At 34.1% G+C, this 15,165-nt stretch overlaps 1 protein-coding gene across 1 annotated transcript; it reads left to right on the plus strand.

The window, feature by feature from the left end:
- Positions 1–871: 871 nt before the first annotated feature.
- LOC131072744 (36.4 kDa proline-rich protein-like) lies at positions 872–1,189 on the plus strand. The gene has a single exon (XM_058009008.2). The coding sequence runs from the start codon at positions 872–874 to the stop codon at positions 1,187–1,189; it is 318 nt and encodes a 105-aa protein (XP_057864991.2).
- The last annotated feature ends 13,976 nt before the right edge of the window (positions 1,190–15,165 follow it).

Raw genomic sequence — 15,165 nt, forward strand, 5'->3', positions numbered from 1 at the left:
TCCATACAATATACACACCCTAGACCCCATAATAACATCATATGAATCTACAAGATATATGGCAAGGGAATCCTCGCTCAACTAAAAATTTATGCTTCTTTGGCTACTTGCAAATGCTTTTCTAAACACGTAACCTCGAGAAACAGAAAGGCGAAGCTTTGCCTAGACAGTTTTGAAATAATTTTCGAATTCGAGCAGTTGTAAAGGCAAATTCTATTTATTACACTCAAACCATCAATAGCACATTATTCATTCATTCGATGTCAGTTATCCATAACCTTACACACCTCACAATCCGGCTTTATTTCTTTGCAAGCCTTTTCTAAATTCAAGAATAATGTTGACAATAGCAATTTCTTCCCCAAAGAATCTTATTAAAAAACATTATTTTATGTCTCATTAATAAACGATATCTCATTTTCAATTGAACCAGTTGACAATGGCATTTTGTTCCCCATAGAATTCGATACAACAGATTATTTTATAACTTAAGAAATCAGCCTTCTCTATCCTATAATGATGTGCTCCTATAATTCCAAACTTTGAACGTGGTATTTGGAATCAATTGCAAATAATTGAAACAGAAATCAAATTTTGTTATTCTTGAATGAACATTTTCTTTTTATCGACTTCCCTATGAATGTGGACTTTATTGCCGATGACAACAGGAAATAGATGAATATGTTTAATGGTCACATGCATCTCTAACTATGCCACTTCTACACGTCACTCAATTGCCCCACTGAAAATCAAGTGGCCTCTCATTGCTATAAGCATTCCCTAAATCATCCATTGTTGTGCAACCAAAAAATTGTAGAGTACATTTTTACTATATAGCATTTGTTTCACACACTCTGCTTAGGGAAGCACAATGAAGAAAGTTGTAGCAGTGGTACTTATTGTTATGATTGAGGTGGCAACTAGCATGCCAGTGTTAATGGCATGGAATCCTGTTCCTCAACCTCCTCCAGCTCCAGCTCCAGCAAAATTCCCACTTGATGCTCTGAAGGTGGGGGCCTGTGTTGAAGTGCTTAGTGGCCTTGTGCACATAGGCATTGGAGACCCAATTGTAAACCAGTGTTGCCCTGTGATTGAAGGAGTTTTGGCATTGGAGGCAGCGCTGTGTTTGTGTACAGCAATAAGGGCTAAGCTTCTCAACCTCGATATACTTGTTCCAGTAGCACTGTAGCTTATTGCTTCTTGTGGAATGACTCCTCCTCCGGGCTTCAAATGCCCTGATTAGTAAGCTGCTTATTATGAGCAGATGTCAATGGCTGTTGCCTACATCTGCCCCTGCTCTCTATCTTAATTGAAGTTATCTAGATAAATAATATGTGCTTTCTTAGACTTAAATAGACATATTATATATACACTAGTTCCACTAATATGTTGAGTATTTCTTCAGTTTTGATTCCTTCCACATTTGCACTGATATTGAAAATACTGCCTTATCGTGGTTATTTGATTTTGGGTTTTTGAATTCAAGCACTAGGCTTTGTGAATACATTACAAATATTCTTATTTGACTAGGCAATGTTTTAATTTTATTACACAACTCTCTCTCTCTACACATTAGTTTCTTTTTTTCTGGTGGTTGAGGTTGAATGGCAAGGGAGAGGGGTCAGTAGTTGTACAGGGTCTAATAGTCGTTATAGAAATTGTGTTTATAATATCTAGTCTTGTCATATATTATACTGTAAATTGTAAATAAATAATCTACATGTAAGTAAAAAGTTATCAAATGTTGGTCAAAATAGACCAATACTTGAACACAAGATAACCTATAAATGTTTTATAAAAAAGGCATAACTATATTCATTAACAAGAGAAATAATTCATTTTTTGTTTCAAATAAATATCATAGCTATCCACTATAAGTGTGTCATTTATAAAATTAAGATGCTCACTTAAACAAGTATTGTTATCATAGTGAAAAAATATTATTTGTATCTGTACAACTATTAGGGTAGCAATGCATATGCATTGGAGTATTTCATATTAAAAAGTTGTCTTATCACAAATATAAAAGGTGAGCACAATAAATACCTTGTTTTTTTCCATGAAATGTGAGAGATTTTCCAAAAGTTTTAATGTTCAACAATTGGTCTCTTTGTGTTCAATATAAGTTGTATTCTATATAGTAATATGTTGTTTATATAAAATGATTTTTTATTTTGTGTTTAACTATTGGTCCTTTGGTGTTAGATATAAAAGTTAGAGATAACACACACCTATGATTACTAATAGGCATTTCGTCCATTTAAGTTGCATATAAGTTATATATTACATAAAATACGATATTGTACTAATTACAAATAATATTTTTGTATTCAACTATTAGGGATTTTTAGATTGAGTTTTGGTAGAATATGTTAAAAGTCATTTTTTGGACACTTCATGCTAGGCTTGTTATTTTGACAAGTTACAGGATGAGTAACATCTTCAAACTTTAGTTGTACATAGTTAAGTGTCCATTTTATATTTTTTTTTTAAAAACAAAGGTGGTACAATATTCCATGTGATGGCTACATGTTGACGAATTTATCCCTCACAACTACTGGTCCCTCTCCCCTATACATACTCGTATATCTATATTTAAAAATATATAAGATATCTAAAAAATATATCAATTTTTTATCATTTATAAATATGAATAAATATTATATACATCTTTCATAGATGGAATATTAATTATATAAAGATCCTTCACTAATATCTCTTTGTAAGTGGCCCTGATGATAGACCTTCCTAAATGTGTCATGTCCCACTAATTCACTAATTCATACTTCCCCATGAACATGCAAGTTCCATGAATCTACATTTTTGTCATGACCACAATTTTGTATGATGCAACGCCTTCAAGACAACTTAATCTTTGTATCCAATTGCATAAAATAGCTATTCTTTAGTATTTACATATGCCATAATATTTATGATATATGAATAGTATTCTATTTATAAATCTATCAAATTCATATAGATTTCTATGTGCCATATAATTAATAGTTGATTATTATCTTAGATAAGCGAATGAATTAATTAACTTTTCCTAATCTAAGAAAATAATTTCAATTTTTTTTATTAAATTAATATTTACTAATACTCTTAATCAATCATAGTCAGCTATAATTTCTAATATATTTTAAGAAAACACCAATTCTTTTTTTTATTAGATAAAAGGCATAAAGCCTAAAATATATTAATTTAAATAAAACCATACATAGAGATAGTGTTAAAGTATCAGAACATAAAACAAGGAAATAAGAATACAAATTGCCCTTAAATCCAAATACTAAAAGCAAAAAAAACCTATGACATAGATAGGGACAATCAGCCCTTTTGAACCTAAGAGACAAAAAAACTTGAGCCAAGGACTAACACCAAGGATTTGTAGAGGACCAAAAAATAGATATATAGAGGAGCCAAAAAACAAATATAATGCTTAAAGATATCATTTTGGTGAATTTTCATCCTCCTACTCCTTATCCAAACCCTGCATAGAAGACAAATTCTCCAAAAATTGATACCGAACAAAGATATTTTTTTCGTTCAGAAAGGATTAGAGCCTTAGAATTCCTTTGTCTAGCTATCCCTACAACATCTTGAAAATGCCTAACTTCCCCACAAGGATAGAGAAGGGGGGTCCTTCTTTGGAAAATTTAGACTCAAACCAGCGTCCATGAGATGCAATCCTTCCACTTGATAAGCCTAAAGAGGAATATCAGACTTATATCTCTTCGAACGATGTCTGCCAAGACCTCGAGCAACATTATAATCAGTTTTATGAACATGAACTTCATAATTAACCAAGAGGAGAAGGACATGAAATAGGTTTGAAAACTGTACACCTTCAGATGGGGAAACAAACACCATAAAGGCCATAAGCTCTTTGTCAAAAAATTTACAATTACTTGCCTATAAATTGAGCTTGACAACCTTGTACATCTTGACATATTTTATGCACGACTTTAGAAATTTTATGGGAAAGATCCCATAATCCTTCCTCATAGTTCCTCACAAATTTCTCTAAATCTCCAGAAGGAATTAAATCTTCCTTCACAAAATTAAGAACAAATTGCAACAAAAGACCATAATTCTACAACATATCAAAGCTATTCTAAAGAAAATAAGACAACACCTGAGAGGTACAAAGAATTCATAGAGCTCATGGATATATAACATCCTCCCCAACAATCGTGATAATTGCATTGGTATTAACCAGTGACTGAGAGGGGGGGTGAATCAGTAAAAATAGTTTATAAATAATAAAATCTTAAACTGACCAATCTGCAACTACCCTTTTTAAATTAAATTAAAAAATTGTATTAATCATGAAGGCAAGAACATTGAAGGAAATAGATTTGCATGCATCAAATAAACATCACATAACACCAGCAATTTTTTGTGGAAACCCTCAATTAGAGGGAGAAAATCATGGTGGGGATAACCCACAATCTCTTTTACTGTAGTAAAAAGAGTGCCTAGTTAAGAGCTTGGAATCCTGTTCCTTCTGAGAACATCACCCTGTTAAAGATGATAAGTATCCTGTTAAGAATACCTTAGAATCCATTAGAATTCACCTTGAAAAAGGATTTTACACTTCTATCATGGAGCAACCCTGTTAGGGGATTTTACAAATAGAACTAGTTAAGGTTCACCCTGTTAAGGGATTCAATCTGCTGCAATGATTAGAGAGCAACAAATCCTTGATTAGATGATGACACTTTTATGTCGAATAGATCCGCTCTTTATCTGCTTCAATCTTAGCTCGGTGATGACTTCACCGATTCACAAGGAACCCTTTTGCAGTTAGCTCGTTCTTCACCTTACTCTAATTTTCAATCTCAATTCAATCACCCCTTCCACAACAATAAAAAATAATCAAGATGAAAACAATGTATATAGCTTACTTCAATCTTGGCGCAAACTTTACCTCCGAAATTTGAACTCAAAAATCATTATGTGCACCAATCCATTCGTTCCAGAAATTTCGCCGATTATATCGGTGACAGTTCATGCCAAATTCTTGCCGGTTCTCTAGCAAGCACTTCGGCTTCAACTAGATCTTTCTAAATTTATCGGTTCTACATGTTAGCAAGCCAAAAATGCTGATGACTATGCATTCTTAACCTTTTCACTTTGCAATGCTTATCAATCACTGTTATGATCTACTACTGGTTTCTTCTTTTATATCTATGAACTTGCTTCACTCAGCTCAACTACCGGTTGCTTCCTATAAACCATTCTCTACTCACCAGTGAAAGTCTTTAGTCCCCTGTTCCTCACCAATCTACTATAACCCTTTTTTGATTGGTTGTGATAACATTAGAGCCGGTATTTTCCATCAATGACAACCTCTAAGTACCTCAAACTTCATCATACTCACCATGATGCAAACAATCTCCCCCTTTGGCATTGGTGGCAAAACATCTAGCTGGATTGAACTAGAATTCTCGCCCTGTTTCGATTCCCCCCTTGTTCTCTACCTTCTCTGCCTCTACCGGTACTACTCTTCCTCTATTGGTGGTGTTCTAACTATTTACATTCTTTTTCTTTGTACACATAGTCCTTCCTCCTCATATGTACATTCCACATTCATTTATTCTCCCCCTTTTTTCAACAATGACAAGGGATAAAAGAATCAAAGATAAAAGAATCAAAGTATATAAAAGAATTCATAAGGGTGAGAGTAAATCAAAAATATCTTTGAAATCGACCTTAGCAACCTTCAAAGTAGATTCCCATGTAGGCTTCACCTGTTTCATAGTGTGTATTTGTCCATGCAGATCTATGACAAAATCCTCCATATCATCTATTGTCTTACAATCAGGTTAACTGATGAGTCTTTCTGCTTCTTCACATTCCCTTTCATTAAATCAATGATGGGTGCAAGGTAACACTATAGCTCTAATAGCTTGAGAGCTCATTTGTCTTGTTCCTCTTCCAGCTTGTTGATTTCATGAGTCAACTGTTTGAGTTTTCCACTGAAGGTCGCTATAGATCTTGGATTTCCTTTTGAGTCTATACTCTTTTATCTTCAAGATCTTTGATGAAATCGATGAAGTTTGATAATTTGACCAATAATTGGCCAACTTCCTTTAAGATATATTTCACCTCTTTAGTGTTTTTAGAGAGAGAAACCTTGTCAACTGATATTGTTCCATTAGTTTCTCACCTCTCCTAGTTTCATACTACCTTGTTGTAACCTTCTCTAGATCGGTTTCCTTTGAACCGATTGCTTTGACAAGAGTACCCAATTGATCAATGATGGATGCATTCTCATCAACATCAATGTCAGGAATGAGATTAGATATAATTGTCTTTGTTGTATTAAGAATCCTTGCCTTCCTTTTCTTTGCTCTAACTTTGGCCTTTTCAGCTTGAATTCTCAATCTTTCTAAAACTTTCATTAACTATTTGGGGGTCATCTTCTTTGTATCTATTACTGAGTCTTCCTCTTCTTCCTCCTCTTTCTCTTCTTTTTGTTCTTCAGTCTCTACCTCAAAGCTAGCTGAGATGGTGAGTTTATCTTTCTTCTTCTCTCATTACTTTTCTAAATCTAACTTCCTTTTCACCGGAGGAGTGTCCACCACTATTTTCTTACTGCATTCAGGTTAACTGGATGAGGAATCCTCTTTCTTCTTGTCCTGTTTTGGTTCCTTGGTCTCTTTTGGACCAGTATTGATTGTTTCTATTTCCTTCCTTTTTATTTTATTTTCCTTTGTTTCCTTCTTCTCTTCTTCCTTATTTTCTACTTCACCAATAGATGGTATTGATGAATCTATCAGCTTTGGGGTTTCTTCCTCTGCACCTTTTTCTAGCAAAAGAGGTTTGTTGCTAGTAGGATTTTCTATGGGAGAATTTATTCTCACCAGATTCCTTTGAGGTATTTCCTCATAAGGGATCTCCTCAATTATGACTTCATTTTTGCTGAGATGTTTAGTTTGATCGGTTCCCTTTATCGATGTATCATCAATATCAATAGTTTCAATAGTTGATTTTTATTCAACTGGTGGCTTTGCATCCTTTGTCAGATTAGGAATATTTGACACAACATCACCTATGATATCTTGAACTGTAAATACATCAAACTCATCAGTGGTGTCCTTGTCTTTTCTTTTGCCCTTTTCTTGAGCAACTATATCTTGTCCTTGTTTTACTTCTTTTTCTATTTCCTCAACTTCCTTTTGTTGGCTCAAAATTTTTTTCCAAATGGCAATTCCCTCATCATGCACACCTTTAATATCTCCTATGGCCACTCTCCCTATTCTGTTCCTTATTTTGAAATGTTGTACATATGCTTCAGCCACTACAGATACTTGATTATAATCTAATTTATATTGTGCTTCCATGAGTGCCTTTATTCTTTGTTACTTCTCAATTGCTAGGGTAGTTTTCCATCTCCCTTAAATGAGATTTTGTAAATCTGATGGAATAATTTCATGTAGTTCACTGTGAGTTCTGCAGAAATTATGTAAGTTCCAGATAAGTGCATCTTCGATTTTTCTTTTGTCTTCCTCGTTGCAGAGGGGATAATTTCTCCCAACACTAGCTAAACCTCCATACTCTTTGATCCCATGGACCAATTCATCAACGGTTTGAGATACATGCCTACCACTTCTTCTAATTTTTTTTACTATCTTATTAGATTGGGTGTCAGAGGTATCACCCTCCTTTTCATCCTTCTTGGGCTTCTTTTTGGCCTTTGTGTCAACTGTTTTTTCATTTTTTTTTTTCTTTCTTGCATATGTGACTCCTACCAGTCTACCTTTACATTGGGAAGATGTAGGAGTCTTTGATTCCTTTTCTTTCATGTATGCTACCGGTTAGCTGGATGTAGCACCCTTGGGTTTTGTCTTGGACATTTTCTTCTTTTCTTATGTTTGTTCTCCATCTTTGCTTGATTTAGCCCCTGTTTGTTCACTTGTACTGGTGGAAGCAGTGGCACCAGATGTTTTACCTCCATACTTCTTATTTAAGGTGTCAATCATTTTCCTTACTTTCTTTTGTATGATAGGCTCCTTGAGTTACCTCTTTATATTGGAGATTGCCTCCTTATAAGTTCTAAATCTCTTTGCATTTTTGCCTAGCAGTTTAGATAGTAACATATTTGTGAATAATTTGGCAGTTTCTGCTCCAAACTCATAACCCATAGTGGGTACCCAGAAGCTTCTAGGTTGAACTTCTTGAATAATGCAACAATCAGTATCAACAAGAAAACAAATGGTGTCCTTGAACTTTTAGACTATATTGTTTGGGATTTTCTCTTGTTGATGCATTCTAGTTTGGAAATCTTTAAAATAACCCCACATTGTCTCTCCAAACTTATCATCTAAGTCCCTAATCATTTCACCTATCTGAACTGTGATAGGTTTCTCTATAGACCACACTACATTGCCCTTACTGGGAAAGAAATTTTGAACATAGAAGAAGATACATACTAGTATTAAACTATAATTGAATGATTGCCTTTTTTCCTTCTTGATTCGACCCATGTTCACTAGTAATTGACTTCTTATCATCTCACAAATGTCATATGTTGCATCCTACTTTACGATCTGGTAAGATGCATGGATAGCATCGCTCAACAGACTGTTCATGTGGATTGATTGATAAACCCTATAGGCTATCACTACAGATGCAAACCTTACTTTTTCATCCTTAATTTGAGTGACTGCCATTTCTCTTTTGTCAAATCAAGATTGAGTCAACCGAGTGACATCACCAGATGATATTGTCCTTAGGGTTTATTGCTTCACCTGTTGTGCACCTCCTTTGTGATTTTGATTGGTGCTTCATCTTCAAACCATAGAAATTGGTCATGCACTTTACTTAGCACATACCTGATCCAATTGACTTGGAACTAGTTAGGAATATCAACAACATACGACAAACCCTTGGTCTTCAGATGCATATGCTCTGCCTTCAACAAACCATTATCGCAAAACCTTTTGAATTCATCTTGAATGAATTTTCTCCAAGTTATTCAAGCCTAAAGTGGATGAAATAATGGATATCTTCAACCAATAACACATCTGAGGGCATAGATGATAGGGCACCATTCATATCAATCTCTTCAACATTCATAGGATGCAACTTGAGCTTGGGTTGTGGTTCCTTAACTACCTCAACCAACACAGGAGTCGACATGGAAGCTTCCATGATGAATTTGAACTAAATTCATAGATTGACTTCTTCTACCATTTTTGCTATGGCTTCTGATCACCAAAACTTCATCACTTGATCTCCAAACTTACTTTGCACGTAAGGCACTTAATAGATTTAGAAATTCTTTGATTGCACTAGGAGCTCACAAATGCACAAATGAAAGCAAGGTAAACAAACTGAGCTTTCATTTCATTATTTATTTGTTAAGTTGTTCGGTGCACTTTTACAATGGTCAAGTTGTATGACCTCAAACGGTAATATCTTATAATTTACCGATGTTACTTCCTTATCGGTAAAAATAAAACCTTTAACACTTATACTCTTAATAATTCACCGATAGAATTACAAACAATATACCAACTTTTTTGCATCTAAGTAATGAAAATAAGAGTTACCTCACTTTGGTTTTGGGGAATCAACCATGATTTTCCTTTTTGTTTTAAAAGGATCCCCCTGAGCATCGGTATGTTTAGTTTGAAGAAGAACTGTCATCACTGGTGGGTGATGACTTAGTTTTAGAATGCTTCTCTCCTTATTTTCTTGATTCCTTCTTAGTCCACGTCTATTTCATTTCATTCTTCACCTCTTTAATTGTATTCTTTCCTTTCAAATCATTTGGCCCTTTCTTCTTGCCAAACTGGTTCCTATCTTCAGACCAGTTATAGGATCGGTTCATGCACTCTCTGGATAAATGATTGATCTTATGGATAATGAAACATGTCATACCAGTTATTTTCCATGGTCCTACATTGTTTCTCTGACCCATTCTCATTCTACAATTCATTGTAACATGACCAAAATTTCCACAAGTGGAACAAGTGGCATCGAGTTGATTACTCTTTCTATTAGGGATAACCGGTTTGGGTGGGGATCTTGATGCATTTGTCTTTAACATGCATTCTTCATCTTTGTGTCCATATTTATTGCATGTAACGCAATATCCTTTAAAGCTTCTTCTATTAGACATGCTACTTGATTGAGATTTACACTCATAAGTAGTGTGTCCATACTTGTGACAGTTATAGCAATAACAATCAAAGGTGAATGACTTCTTGTGACTAACCGGTTGATATCTATAGGCATCAAACTTATGACCTAGTTTACCACAATAATTGCAAGAAGATTTAGAAAACTTCATACCTTTTTTTCCTGATTTGTTCCTTTTATCATCCTTCATCCTATTGGGATTAGATGATTCTCCTATTTCCAGTGGACCTATATCGAAGTAACCAAGACCAGTTGTCACCTTTGTTCTCATCTGAGATTTTAATTGTTGATCTATCTTCTCAGAGCTTTAATTAAATTTTCTCATCTTTTCATTTCTCTCATTTGTCGCTTTCAACTTATTTTTGAATTGTTCAATCTCCTTCATCATCTTCTCCTTTTCCTCTGCTAAGTCATGCAGATGCTCTTGCATGACTATGTTCTCTTGAGTAAGAATCCAAATTTCTTCGTCCTTTTCAATGATGATTGCATCATTCTCTCATAGGGATTCTTCAGTAAGCCTTTTGGCTCTTTCATCTTTTGATAGTGCTTCTTCTACATTTCTCTTTCTTTGCTCTACTATCCTATTGGCTTGTAGTATTTCAGTAATTCTCAGGGCCTAAATTTCATGCTCTCTTTTTAGATTTGTGATTTGTTCAGTCTACTTCTTGTTCTTTTCCATAAGTTCTGAGATTGTCTCTTCTGCTTCCTCAGATCCACTTTGTTCAGAGAGTTGATCTATGATATCCCAACTCTCATTAAGTTTTAGAGAGAGTTCCTTCCTTTTACCAAGTGAGTTTTTTAGTATATCCTTCAGCTGAGAAATCATCTCATTAGCTTCATCAAGTTGCTTCTGATATTGGTATTCCTCCATGATCTTTTCCTCAAGTTGTTAACCTTTTCTTTAGAGGACTTGTGCTCTGATACCAATTGTTGGTATTAACCAAAGATTGGGAGAGGGGGGTGAATTAGTAAAAATAGTTTATAAACAATAATATCCCAAATTGACCAGTCTCCAACTACCCTTTTTAAATTAACTTAAAACATTGTATTAATCATGAAGGAAAAAACATTAAAGGAAAGAGATTTGCATGCATCAAATAAACACCAATAATTTTACGTGGAAACCCTCAGTTAGAGGGAGAAAACCATGGTGGGGATAACCCCCAATCTCTTTTACTGTAGTAAAAAGAGTGCTCAGTTAAGAGCTTAGAATCTCGTTCCTTCTAAGAAAATCACCCTATTAAAGATGAATGGTATCCTCTTAATAATAACTTAGAATCTACTAGGATTCACCTTGCAAAAGGATTTTACACTTTTGTCATGGAGCAACCCTGTTAGGGGATTTTACAAACAGAACCGATTAAGGTTCATCCTGTTAAGGGATTTAATCTGTTGCAATGATTAGAGAGAAAAAAATTATTGATCTGATGATGACACTTTTTTGTCGAATAGATCCGCTCTATATCTATTACAATCTCATCTCAGTGATGACTTCACCGATTCATAAGGAACCCTTCTGCACTTAGCTCATTCTTCACATTACTTTGATTTTCAATTCCAATTCACTCACCCCTTACACGACAACAAAAAATAAAATCAAGATGAAAAACATGTATATATCTTACTTCAATCTTGGCGCAAACTTTCCCTCCAAAATTTGAACTCAAAAATCATTTTGTGTGCCAATCCAGTCATTCCACAAATCTCGCCGATTATATCACTAAGATTATCCATTCATACCAAAAATCTCATCGGTTCTCTAGTAAGCACTACGGCTTCAACTAGCTCTTTCTAAATTTGTCGGATCCACATGTTAGCAAGCCAAACATGTTGATGACTACTCATTCTTATCCTTTTCACTTCACATGCTTATCAATCACTATTATGATTTGCTACTAGTAGCTTCCTTTATATCTGTGAACCTGCTTCACTGAGCTCAACTATCAGTTGCTTCCTGTAAACCGGTCTCTTCTCAGCGGTGGAAGTCTTCAGTCCCCTGTTCCTCACCAAGCTACTATAACCCTTTTTCCGATTGGTTGTGATGATATTAGAGCTGATATTTTCCATTAATGACAACCTCTAAGTACCTAAAACTTCATCATTCTCACCCTGATGCCAACAAATTGCACTCAACACCGTCAAAGATTCCCATTTGAAAATGGTTTTCAAATTATCAGCATCAAATGTACAAAAGGTGGGTAATTTCCATCCCTTTATAGTGAGGGAAATTGTGTTTTTGTGGGGCCTATACTCCATCATAATCCACAAAGCCAAAGAACAGAACAACAGATGGAGAGAATAAATCCCAAAAAAAGAATTGCCTAGAAAATGCAATGAAGCATGCACAAGAAACAAGACCAATCTACCACAAAGAAAAGAAAGGAACTGCATGCAAATAAAAGGCCCTCCACACACTGATACTTTAATAGAAATTAATTTCAATTCATGCAAAAAATTTGGAGGATCCACAAACTCGAAAGCATGACAAGCAATGATGAAGAAAACCAATCAAAGGATGTGGGATCTAAAATTCATGAATGGAAGCACCACACTTGGCATGCAAAAAACCTTGTGAAATAAATTCCTGTAGAAAAAATCTCACTAATAAATGTCTCTTATCGATGATGAAACATGCGAGAAAAATACCATCCTAAGTAAGGCATCTAGGCATGAACTACCCATAGCCAAGGACACAAGCGGACAATGCCAAATGCACATGCTTGCATAATTAACAATAACGATGTGAAGCAACTTCCACCAGCTCACCATTTGCCATAAAATCATATTTATCCAGCACAACATCACCCCAAGTCAATTACCAACCCCTATTTGCTAACATGTTAGCCAACATGTTAGCCTCTCTAAAGAAATGCTAGATTTTAAACTCATCCAAAGATTGAAGTAGTAGTCTCACCTCCTAAAGAACATATCCAATTCTCCAATTATTCACATTATTCTTATTAATATCTGAAATGATATTAAGAGTGTCACCTTCTAAGACAAAATTCTTAAAGCCTAGGGTAACTACTAAACATAAACCAATAACCAAAGCCAAAGATTTTGCCAATACTTAAATTTTTCCATCTTTATTCATTAATGAGTTTTTTGGTTTCACCTTTAACTGATATTTACTTTAGCTAAATTGTTTTTCCTTTTCAAACTACCTCTTCAAGACAAAACACAAAATAGGGGAGAGAGGAGAAGACTAGAAGAAAAACAACTATATTAAGCTTGAGTATTAAGATTATAAACTTGTGTATTATAGTTGAAGTCAAATCCACAATAAACTCTAAAACACCTGTAGTAGAGAGTCAAGCAATCTCAGATGGCCTAGACATCTAAAGTCTACACTTGGTCGGCTAAAGATGATGATTGGGGTCCTCCTAGTCTATACCAATAATTAGGTTGGTCAATAATTAATTTACCTCTTCAAACACCCTCCTAGCCTTAAAATTAATTATACCAATTACTTTAAATATACACCCTTAATTTATAAACGATGGGTCCTAAAGCCTTATTAAGTACCCATGTACAATTATTTACTTACAAATGTAATGGTAAGTATTCTTAATGATATCATCACAATTCCAATCACAAATGCTTCATTATTTTAAATATATGAATTTTGTCCTTTGAAAAAACATCCTTTGCAAATTCTTTTGTTAACTTGGTTGTCAACTGACCTTTTGATATGTAGAGCTCGAATATGGAAGTACTCTTTCTATAAAGTCACTATCCATATTTTTCCATTCTCTATGATGTTCATAGAAGACAATGATATCTCTCACCTTCCTCAAACATTCAAATATTTCTTAATTCTTGTAGAAATTTTTGAACCTACCAGTAATCTTTATCCCATTCAATTCATAACTCCATCGACAATTCGTTTTCATGCATCTCATCTTTGACTCATTCTTCCATGATCTATTCTAGCTTATATTTTCATAATGGTTTCTCATTCCACATATATTACAAGGATTTAAATTCTAATACATGTCTTTCATGTGTCCTCTATAACAATGAGAACATCTAATACATTACCTTTGTTAACCTGATTTTCTTTAATTGGTAGCATTATTTTATTTATATATATCACATCCAAGGCACTCATACCTTATCCTCATTATTGGCTCAATAGGATCTCTGATTCGCTTCCCATACTTTCCCCTTCATTAACTTTCATAACCCATTTTCTTCATAATATTCAAACAACATTTTAAAAATAACCTTTTAATCTCATCACATCTGACAAGATTTCAAGTTTGAAACATTATTATCTTCAACCTTATATTCTTTATCACAATAAACTTCAATGAAATCACATTTACCAATTGATTGATCAAAGGAACAACACAAATATATAGTGCCACATGAAGCATCACAAATTGATGGCTTCAATTTTATACATTCATTTTCTTCTTTCAACAATTTTATCAATTCTTACAAATTTCCATTTTTCTTCTTAATCTTACCTAACAATCTCACTCTTTCTTCTAACTCTTAATTTCTCTCTTTAACTTTCTTTATTTTCTTCTCAAGATTGTAAATTTTACATAGATATTTGTATATTTTCTTTTCAAACTCCTCTATATTTGTTACGAATTTTGAATTGCATTCTTTAACATTGATTACTTCTTCCTCCAAATTGTTGTTTTCCTTTTCTATTCTTTTACCAACTTTTCTCATTGAAACAAATATTTTAAACTTAGATTGTTTAAAGTGGGGGCTAGGTGTATGTTGTAAATTGTATTCATTTATAATTTTGAACTTATTTTCGATTAACCTTGGTAGTCATGCCTAATGTGTACCTAATTCATGTCTAATTATGGTCAATTTAGGATTGTTTTAGATAAATTAGTGCATTTACTGATTGACATCCTTTTTCATAGCCCAAACTACTAGAAATATAGTGCCTAATGCCCCTTTGATGGACTATATTTCTTAGTGCCCATGTCCTACACTGTTTTGTATAGCACCCCTATCCAATAAGTTTAGCCCCAAATTTTTTTA

This window comes from Cryptomeria japonica, chromosome 5 (assembly GCF_030272615.1).
Source record: "Cryptomeria japonica chromosome 5, Sugi_1.0, whole genome shotgun sequence".
NCBI lineage: Eukaryota > Viridiplantae > Streptophyta > Pinopsida > Cupressales > Cupressaceae > Cryptomeria > Cryptomeria japonica.

Excerpts from the sequence above, each read along its gene's own strand:
- LOC131072744 (XM_058009008.2), top strand. The coding sequence starts at position 872 with ATGAAGAAAGTTGTAGCAGTGGTACTTATTGTTATGATTGAGGTGGCA.